The sequence below is a fragment of the Lepidochelys kempii genome, chromosome 5, assembly GCF_965140265.1.
Source record: "Lepidochelys kempii isolate rLepKem1 chromosome 5, rLepKem1.hap2, whole genome shotgun sequence".
Classification (NCBI taxonomy): Eukaryota; Metazoa; Chordata; order Testudines; family Cheloniidae; genus Lepidochelys; species Lepidochelys kempii.
In genome coordinates, this window is record NC_133260.1 from 126,020,378 (window position 1) to 126,044,647 (window position 24,270).

A 24,270-nucleotide genomic window follows, 5' to 3' on the forward strand; every position below is an offset into this window, starting at 1 on the left:
GCTTTGCTTGAGCTAGTCACTTCTAACAGGGAAAGCATTCTCCCTGCATGTATCTATGTGTGTGTGTGTGACTATTATATGTATGTTCACACACAGAGTGATTTATATTATATTATATTAACATGCATACAATTATACACTGGAATATAATGTGCATAATTATGTGCATGCTAATAAATATAATATAAACCACTCTGTGTGTGAGCATACATATAATAGTCTCTCACACACATAGATATATGCAGAAAGAATGCTTTCCCTGTCTGAAACATATCTATATATCTATCCCTGTGTAGAATTATCTGATACACAGTCATAGCTTACAGTATGTATGATATACAAGTTATATAGAATATAAATTACATGTGCTATAAATATGAGTCTCTATGTATCATGTAAGTATGCACAGAACTATATACGTGTGTGACTGTGTTTATACAAAAAGAAAAGGAGGACTTGTGGCACCTTAGAGACTAAATTGGTTAGTCTCTAAGGTGCCACAAGTCCTCCTTTTCTTTTTGGGAATACAGACTAACACGGCTGTTACTCGGAAACCTGTGTTTATACAGTTTGTATAACTACAGTCACTCTCACATGCACAGCTATGTCGGCTGGGTGTATATGTTTGCACCTACAAAATATATTATGGATATATTATGGATAGATATATTATGGGTACATTATGGATGGATACATTATGGATATATTATGGATAGGTATATTATGGATACATTATGGATAGCTATATTATGGATATATTATGGATAGATATATTATGGATACATTATGGACATATTATGGATAGATATATTATGGATACATTATGGACATATTATGGATAGCTATATTATGGATATATTATGGATACATTATGGATGGATACATTATGGATATATTATGGATAGGTATATTATGGATACATTATGGATAGCTATATTATGGATATATTATGGATGGATATATTATGGATATATTATGGATAGATATATTATGGATACATTATGGATAGCTATATTATGGATATATTATGGATACATTATGGATGGATATATTATGGATATATTATGGATATATTATGGATAGATATATTATGGATACATTATGGATAGCTATATTATGGATATATTATGGACATATTATGGATAGATATATTATGGATACATTATGGATGGATATATTATGGATATATTATGGATAGATATATTATGGATACATTATGGATAGCTATATTATGGATATATTATGGATACATTATGGATGGATATATTATGGATATATTATGGATATATTATGGATAGATATATTATGGATACATTATGGATAGCTATATTATGGATATATTATGGATACATTATGGATGGATATATTATGGATATATTATGGATAGATATGTTATGGATACATTATGGATAGCTATATTATGGATATATTATGGACATATTATGGATAGATATATTATGGATACATTATGGATAGCTATATTATGGATATATTATGGATACATTATGGATAGATATATTATGGATTACTTGCTGCACAAAGTTATCACAGGAGGAAAGCAATGGAACAAAGGGCCCAGTTCCTTAATTCTGCCAAGCATATGAAACTAGATCCGGTAATAACTATAGATTTCATGAAGGCAGAATAATAACCAGCAGCAAAACAGACGGTATCAAGTCTCTTTTGTGAGGTGTGTCAGATGGTGCCCCCTCAAGCCAGGGAGGGCGGCGAGCTCCTCAGTATATTCAATGATCGTTATCGCGCGGCTCTTCTCATTTCGCGGTTCCCTCTGTAAAAGGGAGCATCCTTCTGTGACTCGGTGAAAGTGACTTTTTTTAAAACCATTGCTATAGTGGTGTCCCCCTCCCCCGCCCTCTCATTAACTTGGGAGTGAAAATACATCGGGGGGGGGGGGAAAGAAGATTTTCCCTTTTACTGGAGACGAAAAAGTTGGAGAGGGAAAAAAAAACCCGCCCCCGATCGCAGTTTGGCCCCCGGGCTGTCCTTGGCGCGGCTGGGGAGCTCGCTCGGGGTCCGTTCCCGCGGCAGCTGCTGGCGGGCCCCGGCCGGCCCGCGTTTCGGGGTGCTTTCCAAACGGCACCGGGACTAACGGGGCTGACCAGGCCACGCCAGGGCGCCTTTTGCGGCTGTAGAGTGGGTCGGGGGCCCGATCCTGAGCCGTGTGTCCAATACTCCCCTGCGGCCCCAGGCCGCCTCCACAAGCGGCCCCAGCCTCCCCCGTGCCCCCTATTCCCGCGGTAACACTGCCTCCCCCCTCCCCCAGCTGGGTGGACCCCACGCTGCCCCAGCCCGGGGGTGGGGGGGAGCCCCGGGGAGAAGCAGCCCGAGGTTGTCGCTGGCCGGCTTCCCCCGCCCCCGCCATACTCCCTCCGGTTTGTCAATGAACCGGCCCCGCCCCCGCTCTCCGATTGGTCGGGAGCTGGCTAATCGCAGCCGGCCCCGCCCGGCAGCCAATGCGGGGCGGCCGGCAACTTTACTTTTCCGATTGGCCCGCGGGCGGGTGAGTGACGGCCCCCGCCCCCGCCCGCTCCCAGAGGCTGAGCCCCGCGCCGCTGTCCACATGCAGCGGGGTCCTGAAGGCGGCTCCGGCCAGGCGCCTCGCTCCGCCATGGGCGCGCAGTAGCCGCGGGGCAGCCGAGACGGGCAGCGGGATGGGAGCGCAGCGCCGGGCGCCGGAGCCTGCCGGGGCGGAGCGGCGGGCGTGAGGGAGCCGCGCAGCCCGCCCGGCATGGTCGGAGCCCCCGGCCCGCCTCGCCCAGCGCCCTCCAGCTTCCCCGGGGCGGGGAGCCCCCGCCGCCTCCCCGACAGGTCCCGCTCCGGCCCCCAGCTCGCCCCGCGGCCGCCCGGCCCCGGATCGCGGCGTCCCCGCTCCGCGCCTCTCCGGCCCCTGGATTGCTCCGGACCCGCCTGAGGAGCTGTGCCCGCTGGGGGCTCGCCTGACCTTCGCCATGGCGCCCTGAGCCGCCCCGCTGCTGGGAGCCCCAGAGCCGGCGGGAGACCGGCAGGGACCGGGCGGGACCGGGAACCGGACCGTCCCGAACTCCTCCCCAGGTCCCGTCCCGCCGCCCGGAGTGACCGGACATTGCCGCGCTGGGAAGGAGCTTTGTGGGGTGGTTTGTGGCCGGCGTGGAGCTTAGAGGTCTGGGCGGTCCGTCCCCGCAGTTTGGGCTGACGGAGCGGGGCTGAGCGCCGGGGAGTTTCAGACCGGACCGGACCGCTGCTGGGGACCGCTCCGATGGAAATACACTGTAAGCACGACCCGTTTGCAGCAATGCATAGTAAGTAGGCGGCTAGTTCCACTTCTCTGACATTTAGCGCCGATCCGGCCACCCTGCCCGGCCCGATCACACAGCGTCCCTCCCGAGCGGTTATTCAAGGGGGGTCGGTGTAGCTGCCTCTGGGCATCACGAGCGAGGGCCAGCCGCACTTGACCTGCGCTTTGCAGGGAGGATGGAAAAGAAAACAACAGCCGCCGCCGCTGGCTCGCTCCTTCCCCCTTGAATTCGCGAGATAAACTTCTGCGGTGTTTCTAGAGAATGTGTGTCACCTAGATCCCCATGTACATGCCACTCCGACCAGCCCTTGCTAATCATTGTGTTGTGAAAGCCAGAGACGGAGTGCACAGAGAGAAAACAGAAGGCAAATTTCAAACCTTGATTTACCTAGGTCAGGTATTAAAACCACTGGGTGAGGACTACAGAGAGGATCGCATGGTTAGATCTTTGCCATCTCACAGTGAGGTTCAAATGCCCAAAGTAAGCAGTACAATCAAACCCCCTTAAATAGTTCCACCAGACAGACCTGTTCCTTTTTGTAAGTCTCTTTCCCCCCAGTCCCTTTTTGGCTGGCTTAAAAAGTTGAGATTTCCCTTAGTCGACGTTTACCATTTGTTAATTATTTATGTACAGATAATTTTTAAGACAAATCTTTACTAGCAAAAATAGGGGTTGGAAATATTAGGAACAGCCTATTTTAGTGAGTATCATTTACTCTCTAGAAGAATGAATTGATGTACAAATATTTCTAAATCAAATCTCTCTCTCTCTCTCTCTCTCTCTCTCTCTCTCTCTCTCTCTCTCTCTCTCTCTCAAAGAAAACATTGTGTTTGAAAGATACAGAAAAGTTTGGTCTGCAGCATTTTTGCTAAATGTAAAATATCGATTTAGCCTAAAAATACCTAGCAGTTATCAATGATAAACTGAGTCTAAAATAATTTTCTTCTAAAAACGTTGAATTAATTTTTGCAAGACCAAAGTCTGAGAGAGGGGGAACGTACAACAGAGTCCAAATGTTAGAACTAGCTGTGTAAGTTAGCAGAATGTGGACAATGTGTTTGCTTGAGGTTTGTTGTGAGAGGCTGGGAGAAGATTTATCCATTAACACAGTGTTATGTGAAATGACATCTTCTCTCACGGTGAGTTAAACGCTGGATTAGATCTAGAGATTTCAAGGAAATATAAAGTAGAACTAATCACATTTCCCTTATGCACTCCAGCCTTTTAGCCAAGACAGATTTGTTTTCAAAATAAAAGAACGTGATATATAGATAGAATCTATCTATCTATCTATCTATCTATCTATCTATCTATCTATCTATCTATCTATCTATCTATCTATCTATCTATCTATCTATCTAATAAATTTAGAATAGGACACAGGGTAGATGACTACAGAAGGACAGACTGTAAACTTACAGGGAAGTGTAGAAGATGAACTACAAAGACAAACGCAACATTTTTGATTTAAAAACCGAAGGTTATTTTTTAGCTAAATTGAACGAGACATTTAAAACATTTTCAAAATAACCTGCTTCTAAAAAAAGGAAAGCTGCAAATGGAAAAATGGACTTTGATTTTTTAATTTACAAATCAAAATATTTTAACTGATGTGCAAATCGAGCTTTTCATTTAGGAGAAGGACAGTTTGAAATATGATTAATAGTGAAAAAACAAGATTTCTCCCGGAGTTGTCTTTCTGCTCATTTGACTGGCAACCATATGTGGAAAAGCCACCAAGGGACTTAGCTGCTTCCTCCATTAACCTAAATAATGATAAATCAATATCTTCTGCAGGAATGTAAGGGGAGGAAAAGAAATGGAGGGGCAAAACCCCAGTTTGATTATGATGCTTTTTGCTATTGCAGTCAATCTGTTTCTGGAAAGATTTAGTGCAACTGACTCCAAAGAAAAAAATTCTGGCTGAATTTTCAGCTGACCATTAACAGCCATTCTGTTCTCCCTCATGAGACACATTTTACCTAGTTAAAACGTTTGAAACAATAATATATATTGATGTGACTTCGAGGAAAGGGATCAGACTTCTTCCTGCACAACAGCCCAGACGCTGTTTTGTCACAAATGTTGATTTAGTCTTTAGCATCCTCAGCGGGCGAAGACAGCTAACGCCAGCCCCATCAGAAATACTCCCAACCTAGAACCTGATTTGGAGCCGAGAGCAGATAGATGCCCACCAAAGAGCGGAATTCCCTAGCCGGAGGAATCATTTCCTAAGGAAGTATGTAGCAAAGCCGTCACACAGCGGGAGAACAAACGCTGAGCAAAGAGCGGAGTGCTTACAATGCCTGCGGTTTTTTCTGGCCCAGGAATAACAATCCCACATAGTTTCTTCATTCTCGTTGGAGGGGAAAGCTTGAAACCCGCAGGCAATGAGCCCCTGGATCCAGCATCGATGCAGTGTGTGCATAGACGCCAATATAAGGAAGAACTAAGGGTCGTTGCATTGTGCTATGCTTTTGCTACTAGGAAAGTCAATATTTTACAGGTGGGGACCAACACGTACCTGCCTATCGGTCTGGCAGCATGCCCCAGTGTTTATATGTGTTTGATACATGGTAAAGCAGTGAATAGGTGGGATCTGAATGGCATGTTCCTTAGTTTAACTACCTACCCACGCAGTAGGTTGGCTGGACCTGGGGCTCACCCCGAAAGTCTGGTCAGTGGTTGGGCTGTTTGAGCGAGTGGCGATTCTTCCGCTGCTTAACAACAGTAACCAGCCCGGGGTGAAGAACAAGTCCCCCACCTCCATCGCTTCCCATAGCTCGTTAACGACCCCCCGCCCCGCCCCCGATCCCTGCGGATTTCCTCTGTCTAAAAGTTTTGGTCGTTCAGCTCTCCCGGCTCTTTGCTTCCCACGGGGGCGAGGGGAAAGGCTGAGAGGTGAGGCGCAAAGGCGCAGGGCACTTTCCCCACAGAGGTTCCCAGTTGGCACGGGCGGGGAGGTACGCACAATAGACCTGCCCAGACCTCACCTGCGCTCAGATTAGCCCCAAACCAAACCCGAATAAGCCGACAGCTCCTTCCTTTCCTGCCGGGCGCCGGGCTTCGCGGCAGGCGGAGGGGCGATCTGGTCGCCGTGCCAGGGGAGGGGAAATACCGCGCGCATTTCAGCTGGGGGGAGGAAACAGACAAAACAAGGATGTGCTGAGTCAGCTGCTTCCCCTCGCCCTGGGGCGACCCTTGCCGCTGAAACCCACCTGAGCGGCCCCCCGAGCCCGCGAGGACCCCCTTGGAAGTGGGCTGGGCTCCAACGGGAGGGACCGCCAAACGGGCGGTTAAGAGACGGACTTTCCGAATAAACCCCGGACACGCTGCTAAAGACAATGAGAATTCATCTGGAAGGGCGCCGCTCTTTCCGTCGGTTTGCCTGGCTCTCCCGGCGTTTTCTAATCTCGAGACCCGAGTGGGAAAATACTGCAAAGGTGCTTGGTTCCTTGCGGTGCTGACAGTCAGCTTTACCTTCTGTAAAAGAGTTCCCACCCATTTCTAGGGGCGAGGGAATGTGTACAGAGAACACCCTGGGGGTTAGTTTTCTGCAGGACACTTCTAGGGGGAAAAAACCAACAACTTTCTTTACTACCCCTTGTTAGCAAATGGGGCGGCTCTGTTGAGAATCAGCAACCCTTTCCCTTACAGCCAGTCGACGGAGCAGCGATGCTGGACTTAATGCTTAAACTGCTGCTGGAATATGTGTGTGCATTCACAGACCCACAGCTCTATAATCTGTCTCCTTCTTTCCCTCACGGCTATGCGTCTATTCCTATATTACACACATATATACGTCTGAAAACATACCAGACATGTAGGGAGTGTGTCCACACAGTTGTGTGTATATGTAATGTACATATATAACACATGGACACAACAATACACACACACTCCCTACATGTCTAGTATATATTCATACATATAGGTCTATATGTATACTTGAATACTTCTCAATGAAGGCTACACAATACATATGTACATACATATGTATATCTGCATACATGTATGGATTGTGTGTCTATATTATATTATATTATATTATATTCACAGAACAATACACACAATCCATAGATGCGTAGTATATATACAGTTTAAATTGCTTTAACTTTTCTCAGCAATAGGCACAGTAGTATAGAGTGCTACAAACTTGCCCCAGACTGAGATGCTTTGTAATTTTATACCGCCAGCGGTCGCCTGGCAGAGCGCAGTTTTCTTGCGTAGCCCCCCGGAACACACAGCAGACCTAGTCATTTAATAACGTGTATTTTTCACAGGGAGGGACTAGTTACCTCTGTTGCCCAGCAAAACTCCCAGAGCTGGCTCTGCTAGACTCGGGGCGGCCTGAAATCTGCTCTGGTGGTTCTGCAGGGTGATTGGCGGCAGGAAAGAAGATCTGATTTTTAAAAGCATTTTTTTTTTTTTGCCTTCCTTCAGTGAGAACTTCCATCTGCTAGCCAGAGGAGCAGGTGATAATGGGGACAAATGCAGTGGAAGAGGAGAAGGCATCCCCACGGATGGATCGTTCTCCTTTCATTTGAACTAGTTATTCCTTTCCCATCCCATACATTTCTCCAGCCGGAAGATGAATGGTGCAAATCCGAAGGCCCGTTAGCTGCCCGTAAAAGGCTCTGGGATGCTCTTTTACCCGGCTGCAGACGATTTGAACGTAATTTAACCTCTCCTGCTCCAGCACACCAATGCAGGGAGCGCAGTCCACCCCGGCTGAGCAATTTGCTCTGCACAGTGGCCCTAGCTGAAGAGGATCATCTCAGAGCCTGGGCTGGTGAATATCACTGCTGAGCCCTGGTCTCCATCGCCTGGAAAGGCAAGTGGGGATGGCGAGCTCCCTGGCTATTAAGACTTCGCCTCAGGACCAACGTGGCTTTATTTCTGGTGGGGTTGGGGTGTTCATTTGCCCCCAGCAGCATGTTAGAGCTGTACGGAGAATACAGAGATTTTCAAACTCTTGGCTAATTTGCCTGGTCATTAGCATAGCGCAGCTTCCCTTTGTTAGGCACCCAGAAGGATCCAACCCTGCCCAGGTTCAGGAATCTCTTCCTCAGCACAAAGCTGCTGCCGTAGAAGCTCGCCCCAGGGGTGGCCAGTGTTATATATATTTTTAAATAAAGCCACCGACTTGATGATTTATCGCGACATCTTTATTATTTAGCAGCTGTTAACAATTCTGTCCCCTTGGAGGGAAAGTCCGGGCTGGCGGGGAGTGCGGTACCTTTTAGGTGTGACTCTAAAGCGTTTGAATCTCCCATAGCCAAACTGGGGGCTGTGTGATACGCGACAATTTGGGGCTATTCCCCCGCCGAGAGATCTTTGTTAGGCAGGTTTTTGTGTCCTTCCCCCCCTCCCCCCCGTGGGAGGACTATAACTCCCTTTCGAGACTGACTTATTTTAAGTCACATCCAATATTTATTGACAACAAATATCAACGCACGACGTTCCCCCGCCTGTATTTTAATAATCACCTTTACACTTGAAAGGAAGCCCGGGACACTCCTGCAGGTGTTGATTTTTGGCTGTTTGGGGGAAATGCGGATGGCTGACCGGCGTGGCCTTACTTCCTGCCATCGAAGTGGATGGGGAAGTTCAACTCGATCAGGGTGTCACTTTCGCCGAGGAGAGCTGTCAGGGCATGTAGGTAGCTGACCCCCCTGGCCCTGCTGACGTGGGGGAGAGCCTCCCACTCCGCTGGTGACCCACAGCTTCCGCGGCTGCTGCTGGGCGAGCAAGCCGGCCTGGCTGGTCGCGAACTTGGAGCAAAAAGAACCGCACAACAGAGGGGCCCTTTGTTTAATTTTCCATCCAGAGGGCAAATTGTTCTAGGGCATGAAGGAACCTTTGACTCTTGGAGAGCTGGATGCCTACAAAACACCGAACTTGTAATATTTGGAGGGAATAATTACAAAATTAAAACCCTTCCCCAAACAAAGTCTTAGCTTTCAGTATCAAGATTCTTTCTTTCTTTCTTTCTTTCTTTCTTTCTTTCTTTCTTTCTTTCTTTCTTTCTTTCTTTCTTTCTTTCTTTCTTTCTTTCTTTCTTTCTTTCTTTCTTTCCTTCCTTCCTTCCTTCTTTCTTCTACTTTGAATTGCTTTTCTAGATGAAAAGCTAAGGAGCTCTGCCGTTTTTAAAAAATTAAATATGATGTTAATAATTTAATATAATTGAAATTGCTAAGGAACCAGAGGCCAGTTTGTTTCAGTTATGTGGAGCTGTACCTGTTTTTTGCTATTAAAAACAACAAGGACATTATTTTTCTGGCCTTAAAAGCATTTCAGAATCAAAACAGATAGGTTCTGTAACCCTACAGTGCTGGGATGGTTTACTCTGGAAAATGCAGCACAAGGTTATTCTCAGACTTCTCTTGATATGCTCTGCATAAACTTATTTTTGGAGCAGAAACACCTGGAACCTGAAGCTTCCACTCAGATCTGGTGTGCTGAAAAAAACGTTCACTTCTGAAATGGGCAAGGAACTTCAGTGAGGGGCTGCTCTGTGTAGGCTTAAACTGGCTTGAGTAATCAAATATTTTATGTGGATTCCTGATGTGTGCTGACAGTTTTAGAAGGTGTTTACAAAGTTTGACAATAGTTTGTCAATGGGGAAATGACAGGATGTAAATAAAAATAGTTCATACGATTGTTTTTTTTAAGCATTGTTTTTTTAAGACCTGTCAGCTTATTCTGTACCGTCCAAGTTCCCTGTAAACAGAGATTTTTCTTACTACGTTTTTGTTCCAGTTTTGGCAACAGAGCTGTCTCTTGCTATTATTTGTTTTCAGTTTCACCAGCTCTCTGTTATATTTCGATGATTAACAACTTGAGAATTAATTATATTTTGTCGCTTGCTACATGGGATTATTACATGTTCCTTGGTTTTACACAGTATAGCTGCTACGTATCTAGCTGGGTCCCATTTCACATCAGATATATGATTCACCTTGCTAAAGGTGGACAGTGCAAATCTGCTAGAAAAAGAATAATATATAGGTGTGGGCTAAGCATTCACATTTCATTTGTGGGACCATAATGTCTGCAGAGGCCGCTGTAAATTATAACAGCAAAAGCCATTCCATATTTTTCCCCTTTTGATTAAATTAAGCATTAAGCAATCATTTTTGGGGGAAAAGTAAATGATCATTACATTCAGTGCAACCCTTTTCTGACTGAATGAAACTAAATTTATAAGGAAAATGGTCCAAGTCTTATTTGAACACAGCCTTATATTTGTAGGGAGACTAAAATTCACCTTTTAACCATGCAGCTACAGGGCTTACTCAAGCAGTTCTTACTCAGGCACCATCTCCCACTGGTTTCAAGGGGAGATGTTGCCTGAGTACTGCTGGTCTGGGCCTAAAAATGTAATTTGAAAGGCTGTTTTACAAACTAGGGTCCTGATTTCAATGTCACTTAAATCAGGAGGAACTCCATTGAAGCCAGGGGGTTACATTGGTGTGAAATTGATGTGAGAACAGAATTAGGTTTCAACTTTTAAAATTCTTCCTGCCTTGGCAGTAAGGGATGATCAGTAATTTGAAAATGCTTAAACTCTTGTTGAGGAGTGAGGCTGATCATAGTGAAGGCGGAATCTGTGGTTAAGTAAGATTGCAGTAGAGAAGTGTCTTCCAACTATCACAAAGATGTTGTTTTCTGCTTGTTTTTTTTTCTCCAATGTGTTTCAGGACATGGAGGAGTGAATCAGTTAGGGGGTGTTTTTGTGAATGGTCGTCCACTCCCTGATGTTGTCCGCCAAAGGATTGTGGAACTTGCCCACCAAGGTGTCAGGCCGTGTGACATCTCCAGGCAGCTCCGGGTCAGCCATGGTTGTGTCAGCAAAATTCTTGGCAGGTAACTTTGTTTCTGCAAAGGAGAATATCAAACACTGGATCAAAGATTATGAAACAAGAAACAAGTCAAATGGAGACTGATAGAAATGACCAAGGAATGACAGGAGACGGTATAGGATCAGTCAGTCACAATTTAAGATGTCTGACCTGGGAAGTGAAAGTGATTGATTGATTTGTTTGTTTATTTACTTCACCAAAAAATTCTTGCAAATAACTAAAGAAATGAAGGGGAGAGATGGCCCATGTGATCTAAGTTTCCTGCACCTGTGTGTACTGAAAAATGGACAGATCTGTGAGTCATTTGCAGTAAAATGGAAAAACCAGAAGTTATGAATCTGATGGTGAAAGCTGCCCCTTTTGTTTTCTAAAGAACATTCTATTTTTAGCACATAATTTCACTACCGAAAGCTACCAAGAGCAATTGTCAGTCAGCACACTCATTTACATGGCCTCTTTGGAAATTTGTCACAATAATTTCATTTTAAGGCTTGTTTTATTTTTGTAATAAGATATATTCCTAATTAGAACACACAGTACCATAAGTAATCATTAACTCTCTTAATTTCGGTACTTTGAGAGTAGCCATCTGTTCTGATTGGAGATGCTCAACGTGGTATAACAATAGTAAATTAAAAAAAAAGGTGTGTATCATGTCCGAATTTGGTTTTGAACTTGATTTAGATTCAGGAAAGTCATCACTGCATTTTAACTCCTTGTGCATAAATCTGAATATCAGATATCCCTGGTTTTAAATGCACTAGAATGCATGTATCTTGGGAACTTTTACCTGCCACACTTTTCTATTACCTTCTATGTTCTCTTTAAAACTCAGAGAAGTGTTTTAAATGTTTACTGAGCATTAACAATTGAATTAACTTCATTGTTTGCATTCCACTGGTATTAGTCACATTTTGACCTTCACTTTCTCCTCTCAATTTTAATTGATCTGTTTTATTGGTCAGACTGTAGTTATAAAGATTGTTAGAGCAAACATTTGTCGAGCAGTGTACATAGACTCTTCCCCCTGAAATAACTGCAGCAGCAGTCCCACATGGACAAATGCAGTACTCAAAATGAAATGAATCTGGCAAAGCTAAGGATTTGTTCACCGTTATTCCATGAGACCCATTGTCTCTACTGGAGAATCTTCTCTGCAGTCTTATTCACATTGCTGCTATTATGCCACAGGGGCCAGTCAGAATGTATGCACAGAAGGTCCCAGAAATCCAGGAGACCTGGTTCTTCTCTCACACACCAGTTTTACTCCAGTGTAATTCCATTGGAACTCAATGAAGTTACCCTGGATTTTACACTGATGTAAGTGAAAGGGCACGTAAGCGCTGATATTTTTTCTCTTTCTGAGAGAGACTTTTCTTGTGTTTTATATGGGACTTTCCTGGCTACCACAGGCTGCTCCATTCTGTTTGATCTTTGAATCTTTTCTGAGTGCTGGTCCTATCTGTGACACCCTACCACTCTAGCCGATTTACAAACCATTTCTATTAGTATCAGTGCAAAGCTAATAAATAGGCAACTACAGGGGAAAAGTCCAACCACTTTACTGTTTCAGATTTGAATAGATTTGTCATTAGATATATTTGCATTATGGAGCTCAGAGAGCAGCTCTGGAGTTTTGTCATTTAAGTTGTCAACAATAAATTGGAATTTCATAGCTCATTATTTTCATAACTAATAATTATGGTGGGTAAAATGTCACTGTAATTGGAGCTGCCGCCTGCGGGGGAAAAAATATGAATGCACCACATAAAATCGTTTGAGTCCAAATTCTGGAACTGAAAGTTTTTGAATCCGCTTGTTTTTGGTCAAATGTTGGAAAAAACATGAAACGTTCAAAGAAATAAATGTGAGCCTTTGGGGCGATGGTCTGGATGGCGGCAGAAGGAGGCCGACTGTAGCTGATTGCAAACGGAGCATTACAGCGGGGGCGACTGCCCTGTGCTCATCTGAGGGGAGAATTGGCAACCTGCCCGGAGCTCAAGGGCAGGATCTAATTTGCATAAAATCTAGCAGATTGCAGCTGCCCTCATCTTTAGTGTGGGGTTGTAGCCAGTTGGAGAATTGCATTGTGGGAGCTGTAGTCTCTGTGGGACACACCCCAAGTTAAAGACGTGTGGAATTCTATAGGTTTAGTTGGCCTGCAGGTTGCACTTTGGTTGTCCCAGCTTTACAGGGAAATTGGGATTAAGTTATTCCGGGGCTGACTCTGTAAGGGCCTGATTTTATGCTCTTTAAAGTCATTGGAATCTTTCTGTTGATTTTAATGGGGTTCAGATCAGGCCCTTACCCTCTATGCCAATGTCCTTCAATGAGGGAAAACTGTTACCCAGCAGCATAGGGTCCTGTCTGTCTCAGAGTCCAAAAATGCAACACCAAACTGCTTGTCACTTGCCTGTTTCCCTGTTGCCTAGATTGTCCAGAACTGGAGCCAGCAAGAAACAAGGAACAACAGCCAGTGATCGTGCATGTGTGCAGGCCCAGGAGAGAGCGAGAGAGAGACTGGTTACACAGAGGGATTTTTATAAAATCTGCCATTTTTTATTTGCCCCATGAAAATTGTGAGCAGTTAGTAAAGCAGCATTAAACCCAGTTCTGGAGCTTTCACTCGCTGGCGGGATGCCATAAGTGAGGGTTACAAGGTCTGGGCTGCATGGTCATTTTTCATAGGCATGATTTTTTTAGGTGCAGCATGCAAACATGTTTTCGCCATTATTTCATCATTCACCCAGGTGCAGACATCATCTTGTCACTCCCATTAAAGGGATTTTTTTAGGCTCTGAAAAAAGAGTGCCCGCGGGACAATTAAACCGGTAATGCAGAAGAAATTTGATCAATGCAACTGCCCTTGATACACAGAGTTCAGTCCCATAACATGCTCATGCTCTTTTGCATCAGAGAGATTTTAGGAGATTCATTTTCCCGCAGACAATACAGATGTCAAATAGCTGCAGAGAAAATATATCATGTGAACTTATGTTTTTATTGGGTGGGTTCTAATATGGATCCTGCTAAAAATATGGTATATGCCAAAGTCAATGAACAAGTTTAGGCTGCTAAAGATGATTCAGCCAGGCAAGGTGTCCCTGTATGGAGAACCCATAAAGAAATGGGAGCTCTAAGCACAGAGGGCTTTTAGAATCAGGTCTGATAGGGAAGAAAGTATCAGTCTCTCTGCTGTTAGTTCTGGGCTTATTTTTATCTGTTCTTAGAAAATTACAAACTATAAAAAAGCACACAACATCATTGACTTACACAGCCAGAACCACGTCATCTCTTACAGCACAACTTTTAGGCTGATCATTTAGGGAGGTTGTCTTCTTCCTTAGATTTCCTCTTGGTCCTCTGTGGACAGAACAAGATTCCCACTTTGAGCAATACAGTAACAGCCGTTCTCAAACTATAAGTCGGGACCCCAAAGTAGGTTGTGACCCTGTTTTAATGGGGTTATCAAGGCTGTTAGACTTGCTGGGGCCCGGGGCCGAAGCTGAAGCCTGATGGCTTCAACCCTGGGTGGCAGGGCTCAGGTTGCGGGCCCCCTGCCTGGGGCTGAAGCCCTAGGCCTTCAGCTTCGGCCCTGCCCACGGTAGTGGGGCCCCAGGGTGGCGGGCTCGCGTTGGCTCAGGCTTTGGTCCCCCCTCCTGGGGTTGTACAGTAATTTTCATTGTCTGAAGGGGATGGCAGTGCAATGAAGTTGGAGAACAGCTGCAGCAGAACCTCAGAGTTACGACCACGTCGGGACTGGAGGTTGTTTGTGACTCTGAAATGTTCGTATCGGTGAACAAAACATTATGGTTCTTTCAAATGTTTACAACTGAACACTGACTTCATGCAGCTTTGAAATTTCATTATGCAGAAGAAAAATGCTGATTTCCCTTTATTTTTTACGTTTAGCACAGTACAATGTTGTATTTGCTTTCGTTGTCTCTGCTTTTGCTTGATTGCGCACTTCCAGTTCCAGGTGAGGGGTGTGGTTGACTGGTCAGTTTGTAACTCTGGTGTTCGTAACTCTGAAGTTCTCCGGTAGTTTCCAAGCTTTTGTTTCAAGAAAAAGAAAAAAAGAGTCTGGTTCCCAGCTGGCATAAATTGTTGCAGCTACACTGAAGGAAGGGGAGTTGGTCCCATTTAAACCAGCTGAACAGCTGTCAGTGTCTTTAATACAATTCTCTGAAAGGGCCTGATCCTACCACTCTGTCTGATTGGAATAATTTTTAATCACATGAGTAATCTCACAGGTGTCAATAGAGCAATTTGCGGGCCAGGGTTATGGTATCAGGCCCTCTGAATTTAAAGAAACCAACCACACTACTTTCTTCTGAGAATAGTGATGAGGAAATATTTGTTTGCTCCTTAAGAACTGGATATTGAAACCATAGCTCCCAGGAAAAGAGAATATAACAAAATGTTACACTGGCATACTTACTTCAAATGTCCTCTGCAAATATTTGTCATGATACTACTTTACCCGGCCTTCATGTGGGGGTGAAGTGATGACAAGGCATTTACATTAATGAAGGCGAATTTCCCTCGAAACAGTAATTTATTACAAAAGAGTTCAGTACAAAAATAATGGTGCTGAATGTGATTTGTTTCTATTATTGCCCCTACCTCTGATTAATAACACACATTTCCAGTTAATTTAGGAACTCAGCATGCCCTTTAATCTTGCATTGTTTCTATTGTCTTGCTGTTATGGAAAAATATGTGTTTTATACTGGGGCCCATTTTCAATGACTATAAATTAATCCATTGGGGAGATAATGTCCTACGTAGCCAGGAAGTGTGAGTGAAAGGGCAGATGTATCGTAGAAGAGACTGGAGATGCGTTGCACTAAAATAGTGCACACTGTAAATCTCCAGCCTTCCTGGCTGTCAACTCTTAGTAACTAAAGCTTTGTCTTGGATTTGTCTCTCCCAGGTACTATGAGACTGGGAGCATAAAGCCTGGAGTGATTGGAGGATCCAAACCAAAGGTCGCCACACCCAAAGTCGTCGAAAAAATTGCAGAGTATAAACGCCAAAATCCCACCATGTTTGCCTGGGAGATCAGGGATAGACTTCTAGCCGAGCGAGTGTGTGACAATGACACCGTACCCAGCGTCAGCTCAATTAACAGGTACAGATTTGGACAGCACTGGTCAGCGGCTTTCATGGCTGGAATTTGCAGCATCTCCTCCGTTGGGTTCTTCCTGGGGCATTTGCAAGTAATCCGCTTTGTGTTTGTTTCCTGGATGACTTGGGCAGCCCTGAAGGCCAGTAGTTGAGCACAGAGGCAAGTGTGTGGCTTCTTATGAGCAACTGCTCTCACCACGCAGCCTGGCTGCTGCATCCCATCCCGACCTGCAGTTCTTTTGCTGTTAAAGTCCCATGCTGATTCCAATGGAGACTGCTCGCAGGGTTGGATTCGGCAGCAAGGGATTTCAGGGTATAAACGTTCCCTAGGGATAAGGTTGAGACCACCAGCCACCTGGACTACCGGTGATCTAAAAAAGCTTTGAATTCAGATTCAGCAGAGGGTGGGAAGAGTGAGGTCTAGTGGTTAAAGCACGTCAACATTTCTGGATTCCCTTAGGCCAGATTCATGTTCGGTGGGGTAAGGTACTACTCACCATGAGTAAGGCTGATGGAATCTGGCCTGTAACCTTTACATGCCTCAATTATCCACCTGTAAAATGAGTGGTAAATGTACCTATCCAGAGGGGTGTTTTGGGAGTTAATTAATTTTTAAAAGAACTTTAAGAACCTCACATGCAAGGTACTACCATGGGGCCCGATCCTGCATGACAGGAGCTTTGCCATTGACTCTCATGGACACAGGATTAGAGCCCTGCAGAGGTACAAAGTATAATTACTTCTTTTAACAGGTTTCAGAGTAACAGCCGTGTTAGTCTGTAGTTCACAAAAAGAAAAGGAGTACTTGTGGCACCTTAGAGACTAACCAATTTATTTGAGCATATTTTGTGAGCTACAGCTCACTTTATCCGATGAAGTGAGCTGTAGCTCACGAAAGCTTATGCTCAAATAAATTGGTTAGTCTCTAAGGTGCCACAAGTACTCCTTTTCTTTTTACTTCTTTTAAAGTGCTCCACCTTAAATTAATCTTAACCAGAACTATTTAGGAAGCCAACACTCTCTTGCTCGATGGATGGGATGCTAGCTCACACCGAAGAGAAAAACCAGTGTTCATCATGACAGTGTTGAGAAACATCTTGTGAAAAGTTACAAAAGTCAGTAACAAGTGTTTAATGGAAGAGATATGAATCCCCCAAACATTCTAGATGGTAAGCAACAGCCCTCCATCCTCTGTGGTATTCTTCTCAGAGGGCTCTTTATAGTTGACGATACAGGGTGTAGACATAAAACCCCTTTACATTTAAATTCAAAGACTGTGTGGGGCTGTGAATCCATTGTGTGTATGTGTGTGGTTTCAAAAATCAAGATAGTTTTCATGCAATTTCATCCAAATCCCCAGAATGCAGCTAACTCTAAATTTCCATGTGTGTCTAGGGTCATGTAATAAATAGACGCCATATTATTTTGTATGTCTGTTTGGGGATCCCAACCTGGATGCCCTTGTGGAATTGCCCCTTAAGTATTAATAATCTCTGACATGATACATGAAAAATAATGGGTGGCCCTTTACCTCCTAATCGAATGTTATGTGACAGATTTATGGGAATAAGTGCAAAGACTGGGTAGACAATTCAAAATGTTTAATGCTGTCGGCAGTTTCCTAACTGGAATGAAATCCTAGCAGCATTCAGTAATACTGAGAGATTTACAGATTTTGGCAAGAAAGAGATTAGTTTGAGAAACAAAACAGAAACCAGGGGCCGAAAAAAAATCTTAATACTATATGTCCTCAGATAACCGAAGGCCAGCTCTACGCCCACTGGAATCCATGGGAGTCTTTCCATTGTCTTCATTGGTAGCATGATTATTATTTTTAATTATTGCACATTGGGGCCCGGTCTTCATTGTGCTAGGTGCTCTATAAACACATAACCAAGAGACACTCCCTGCCCTAAAGAGATTACAACCTAACCAGGCCTCTCGCATGTTTTAATCCAGTTTTCACATTTCACTCTTTTGTTGCCTTCTCTACCACCCCAGTGTAGTTCTCGTACCAATAATATCATGGAGTGATCCCATTTACATGTTAAAAAATTGTTCTGGGATTTGTAAGTCACCCCATTTGGTGGAAATCTCATCCTTTCTCATCCATCTGCAGTTGTGGCTCAGAACCTCCCTTTGAAACACGTTCAAGCTTTTTGCATTGGTTTGTTTTATGGTGAAGAATCGTTTTTGCTACCTTACAGCCCCATCCTGCTGTTCAGAACTTGCAATTGCATGTAAGAAAAACCCTACATATGGTAATAAGCCAGGAATCTACTCCAAATACATGAGGTCCCAATTCTGCAGCCTGTTCCTATTCAGCTCTGCTCTCCCTGGGACGCAAGCTTGGGATTAAAGTTAAGCATATACTTAAATGCTCTGCTGTGTTGGGGCAGTAGGGTCTGATCCTGCATATCTTTGCTCATGTAAGGTAGTCCCACTGCAGTCAATGGATGTCTCATGTCGTTAAGGACTAATGTTGTCACTGGGTTTGCTGGGTCTGTCCCTTTAAAAGCAGATATCCAGTTATGGGGGTCGGGGTCGGGGTCTGAGAACCCTGTGGGAAGACTACCCAGCCAGAGGATGATTGTCTGACATTCCACTGCATGTGACCTACAGTCCATAGCAGTCTCTGACCCCAGCTCCAGAACAGGAGCCATGGGGCTGGTGCACAAACATAGGGTGATGTGAAAGTCCCCAGTTAGTCTTAACTATGACACGAAGGATTTGTTTTTCTCTAGCCCTTGGCAAAGAACAACTCCCACATCCTAAGAAGGCAAAGCACAGAATTTCTAATAGTGAAAACCATCAACCCGAGCAGAGCGCCATAGTGCAGACGCAGGGCGGGGTGGGACAGATATAATATACACTCGTGCACATTACATACCTACATGTGTATGTCTGTACACAGGGCATGGTAACATTAACACAGGATAGCATTTTCAAAAGCAGTTAAATGATTTAGGAGCATTTTCCAAAGTGACTTGGGGGTGATTTTTAAAGGTATTGAGACACGTAAAGATGCAAACAGGTGCCTAGTGGGGTTGAAAATGGGCTTATAAATCACATAGGTGCTTTTAAAATGTAACCCTCTATCCATTGACTTTGGATCCCCATCGGAAGTTGTCCAGTAAGAGCTCTTGCTCCTGGTTTGTGACATAAGTAGTTATATGCAATGGCTGCACAGCCCATTTATGTGGAATAAATGGAGGGGAGTCATGCCACATCCCCACTCCTCCTGGCCTCCCTGCTTCATGGGGGGGAGGGAGACACTAAGGAGCCAGCCCAGTGCTGCTTGCAGTGAAGGCAGAGCTGCACTGGGGAGCTGGCTTGCATGCTGTGCATTCTAGCCGATGCAGTTTCTTATCCCGTGCTCATCACCGCAGGACAGCTGAATGCCTCCTCGTACAGCGTGCCTTCCAATAACACCTGGCAGGTGTCTGTCACATTGATTAATGCACGACTGGACGGTGCTCAGATACTATGGTGATGAGCCAAGGATAGGAACCTGGATAGAATAGAATTCAGAATTTGGGATCGCCTCAATTAATACAACCAATACTTGATAATATTAATGAATATTAATCATATGATACCCCTCAGCAGGAGCAAATTCATGACAATAAGGTTTAATTAATCAGAATTATTAGCTTCACTCATGTAATCTGCAAGCTCACCAGCTGCTTTATTATCCTCTAGCCCTCCAGAAATAAAGATATTTACGTGTAAGAAGGCCCTGAATTCTCTCGATTCATTCTGACAACTCAAAATCTTTGTGTAAAGTGTTATTTCCTCCCCTTCCTTCTCATAGAGATGGATCCACTTGAGGAGCTCAGTCCTGCTCCCAGGTCGGTGGCAAAGCTCTCACTGACTTCAGTAATACAGGATTGGGCCCCTGCTCCAAAAGGCCTAGCTTGTTGTTGGGGGACAAGAATGCTGGCAGGCCCTGAGTCAGCTTGGCCCCACCACTGGGAGTGTAGTGATTCGCACTCAGCACCCGGGGCTGCTTCCCAGTCTGCAGCTTTCAGGGCCAGATGGGAGAGGCAGGGAAGGAGTCAGTCCCCACTTTAGGGAGCACGTCTCATCAACTATTTCTGCTCAGTAGAGAAATATGGGGCGGCCATGTGATCAAGTGCCTAGTGCACGGGGCTGGGACTCAGGAGACCCAGACCCGGATTCTATTCCTGGCTCTCTGACTGGCCTGCTGGGAGATCTCGGGTGAGTCATTTCCCCTTTCTGTGCCTCAGTTTTCCCTTCTGTAAAACAGGGATCATGATACTGACCTGCTTTGTACAGAGCAGCAAGACCTTCTGATGAAAAACTCCTGTATAAAGAGTTATGTGCTGTTACTATTGTGGTCACTACTGAATGGCTGTTAAGTCATAGAAAAAGAACTAGTGGGAACAGATAAAAATTCTGCAGAAAACTGATTTTACATAAAAGGACTCTGAATGATAAAACCCTGATCTGGGAATAATTTTTAAGCTTCTTCCTCTTGCTATATGCACAAATGCAGACCCCCACAATAACTTTACACAGTCGGTTCATGAATGAAGTTTTGACATTCTTGGGTGAACGTATCAATGTGCAAAAAACTGGTGTATAGCAAGGCATAAACTGGGAATCTAGCTTGTTAAATAGCCCCAGGAGAAATCATCACCACAGCATGCTGTCAAAATAGTTCATAAAATATACACATCTACTATGAGAAGCATGTCAATGAACTATGTATTAGCTGAGTCAAGACCACTCTACAGTTAGTATTTGGGCCTGATGTTCCTTCCACTGAAGTTCATGGCAAAACGTCCATTTATGTCATGGGGAGAAGGCTCACACCCTGTGTCCTTCCCGTTAATACATTGTCACTGCAGTTTTTGCCAACGCATTCCTGTTACCTTTCTTGATGACTGCCCCCTTTCCATAAAGCCACCATACACCCTTTCTTTTATTTCTCTGTATCCTTCGACACCACATGCCCACCTGTAACAGATGCTGCTCCGTGGGAACCCTGGTGTAAATTGGGAGTGACCCCTTTGAAATTCATAGAGTTACTCCAGATTACACTGGTGTAAATGAGAGCAGAAGATGGTGTGAGTGTCCAAGTATGAGAAGGTAATTGTTGAGTTTTGCTGTCTTGCGTTTGGTCCAAGATTTGTTGCTTTCAGTATTCCATTTGATTTGGGGTAAAAACTTCAAACACTCCTCAGAGACTTAGGAGTGTAAGTCCCATTTTCAAAAGTGACTTAGGGCCAGATTTTTAAAGGTATTTAGGCACCCAAAGATAGGTGATAGGTGCCTACTGGGCTTTTCAAATATGTTGGTGCCTAACTCTTACTGAAATCAACGGGAGTTTGGCACCTGGGCACTTTTGAAAATCCAGCCAGGCATGTATCTGTATTTTCAGGCACCTGAAAACCTTAGGTGCTTAGGAGCCTAAATCTCAATGGAACATGGGCTCCTAACTCACCTAGGCCCAGATCCTCAGCTGTATTTACATGCTTTACTCCCACTGATTTCAAAGAGGTTCCTAAATGCCTTTGAGGATCAGGATCTTTGGCACTTTTGAAAATTTGGCCCTAGATCTGCCCAGCTGTCTAACTTTTACTACGCTTCAATGGAATAATACAGGAAGAGATGTTTCCTTTACCATCTAGGTGTCCTGAATGGACAAAATAGCTTCTGATGTTCTCCATGCACTGCTCTTATTTACCTGCAGTTTCTGCAGTGTGCATGCCTCATAGTAAGGAGCCATTTGTTTCTTTTCAACTACATGCAGAATCATACGGACTAAGGTACAGCAACCACCCAACCAGCAGGTCCCAGCCTCTAGTCACAGCATAGGTAAGTCAAACTTTTTTTATGTTAAAAAATAATATAATGGAATACAAATATTCTAAAGAACTTTTAATCATTCTTATGGACAGATAATTCTGCATAAAACACTTCAGCACACGTCCTAATGCACCTTCTTTGTCATTCTGCAAGGGCTGAACATGGTAAATGAATTTTATAAATACTGCTAAAAGGTTTTGAATTTTACTGATTATTATGATAAATAGCTTTCACCGTGAGACAGAAAATTGAAATCTAAACCAAAAAAGCCCCACTAATGGGGGTCTATAGAATGTCAGATAATTAAAGTAATAAATCAAGAAAGGGTTACTTATTCATAACATTTTCTGCATCATTAGTCAGTAAGTAGTTTTGAATGTGTTTTTTTCTTCCATCAACTAGCCCTTCTATAATTCTTTGTGCATTTGCAGTCTTGAGTGAAGAGGTACCAAAACTTTCCAAACTTTCTGCTCCTGTTCTTCCCTTCTCCTTCCTAATGCAGATGTTCAGGCCAGAGCAATGTGCTCTAGCCAAGTTCCGATGCCACTTATGTCAGGAGACAGCAGCCCCGGTGAACACATTTTTGTGGTTAATGGAGTTGGTGGCTTCAGTCCAACTTTCTTGTTCGTGGAGATTTTTGACCTCTCTAAACATTGTCTTAGGCACCTGCATGTATGTCACATATTCTTCCTTTGTAGGCATGTTCACTTCAGTCATAAGGTGGAGAATTCCTCATTTGAAATTTCCATTTCCCACAGTATTCATGCCTCCTTACGTGCAGAATGCAATGAAGGCAGTGAGCGGTGGACATTATTTACTTCAGTTGAACAAAGATTTGTCCTTTATAGCTAATCCTTAGGAGGTTAAACTTGGGTTTGCTTTCTTAGTAGCAAGGCGTCCCATGGAGGAAAGGGAAAGGAAGATGGACTTAGGGTGACGGTACAAGACTTAGGCAATCTGGGTTCTATTACCACCCATGCTACAAAATGGGACTGCCAGTAAGCCACCTTGCTTCTGGGTCTGGTACCTCATTCTGCAAGTAGCCCTTGTGGGATAAGGTATTGTTCAATGTAAGGAAAGGCAGCAGAATCTGGTCCATAAGCTCTCTGCCTTAGTGTCCTCATCTGTAAAATGGGGATAATGCTAACTTCTCAGGAGTGCTGTGAAGTTAAACAGAAATATCTGGGAGGTGCTTTTTGCGAGACTCAGGTGGAAAGCTTGTGGGCGTACTGCTATATCCAAACATTTGGAATCATTTTATCAAGAAAGTGACTCTAAGAGCCTCCGATGAAGAAAAGCAGCAGCTAGCATCAATTATAGTTTAAGGCTCGATTGTGTTACCAGTGAGCTCAATAGCAAAACTCCTGATGGCTTCAGAGGAGCCTTTGTTTATACAGGGGCAAATCCTGACTCCGCTTTGCTCTGCACAGACGGAAGCTCAGTGATTCATCCAGATGCTGTGGCCGCTGAGCACAAACAGAATGCTGACTCTCCCTGCTGGCATTCTGGGATTAGCAGCTGTGGGATGACCGTGTGACAGCCCATCCCCTCCTGCATCCAGAGAGGGGATGTCACCCCACTGCCCTGGGCCAAAGGATGTGTGCACGCTCACGTTTCCCTGTCCCCAGGGAGGGATGGAGAGTCAGCTGTGGAGAACCTGAAAGAGGCCATATGGGCACAGCAACAACACCGGCTGGCAGCTCCAAATTTACATTGACCATCACTAATGCCACTCCCTGTAGGACAGGTCAGTACCCCACCTGGCCTACCGGGAACGTTCTGCCAAATGGAAGCAGCTTTAAGTCATGTCCTGGACAGCTCCTGGGGGCTTTAGCTCCATCCTCTCCCCAGCTGGGCCTGCCCATGTTGTGTGCTGTGCTCTTTGGCTGTAGGCCCCCTGGCAGACCCAGGCTTGTGGGCAGGTAGATTGTTACCTCCTTGCTCTAGGAGCCTGGGTTCTGCCTGTTTATGGTGACAGAATCCAGGCAGTGAATCATGCACATTGACTAATTCTTACCACATGCCAGGGTGGTGTATGAGGATGGATGGGGAAACCAGAGGAAGGAGGGTAAATGCTGTGTCTGCGGTCACAGAGGGAGTCAGTGCTGGGATTCGAACTCTTGGCTTGGGCACTAATTCCATCT

General features: G+C 44.6%; 1 protein-coding gene across 3 annotated transcripts in view; it reads left to right on the plus strand.

Moving 5' to 3' along the window:
* PAX5 (paired box 5) overlaps positions 1 to 24,270 on the plus strand; it is a 321,622-nt gene that overhangs the window by 6,938 nt on the left and 290,414 nt on the right. For 2 of the 3 annotated variants that reach the window (XM_073345749.1, XM_073345747.1), the window contains exons 2-4: positions 11,000 to 11,165; positions 16,098 to 16,295; positions 22,071 to 22,135. In XM_073345749.1, coding sequence (XP_073201850.1) covers positions 11,000 to 11,165; positions 16,098 to 16,295; positions 22,071 to 22,135 — 429 coding nt within the window. Of the gene's footprint in view, positions 1 to 3,009; positions 3,300 to 10,999; positions 11,166 to 16,097; positions 16,296 to 22,070; positions 22,136 to 24,270 lie in introns of those variants that run through there. The other variant, XM_073345748.1, reaches the window with a different exon arrangement.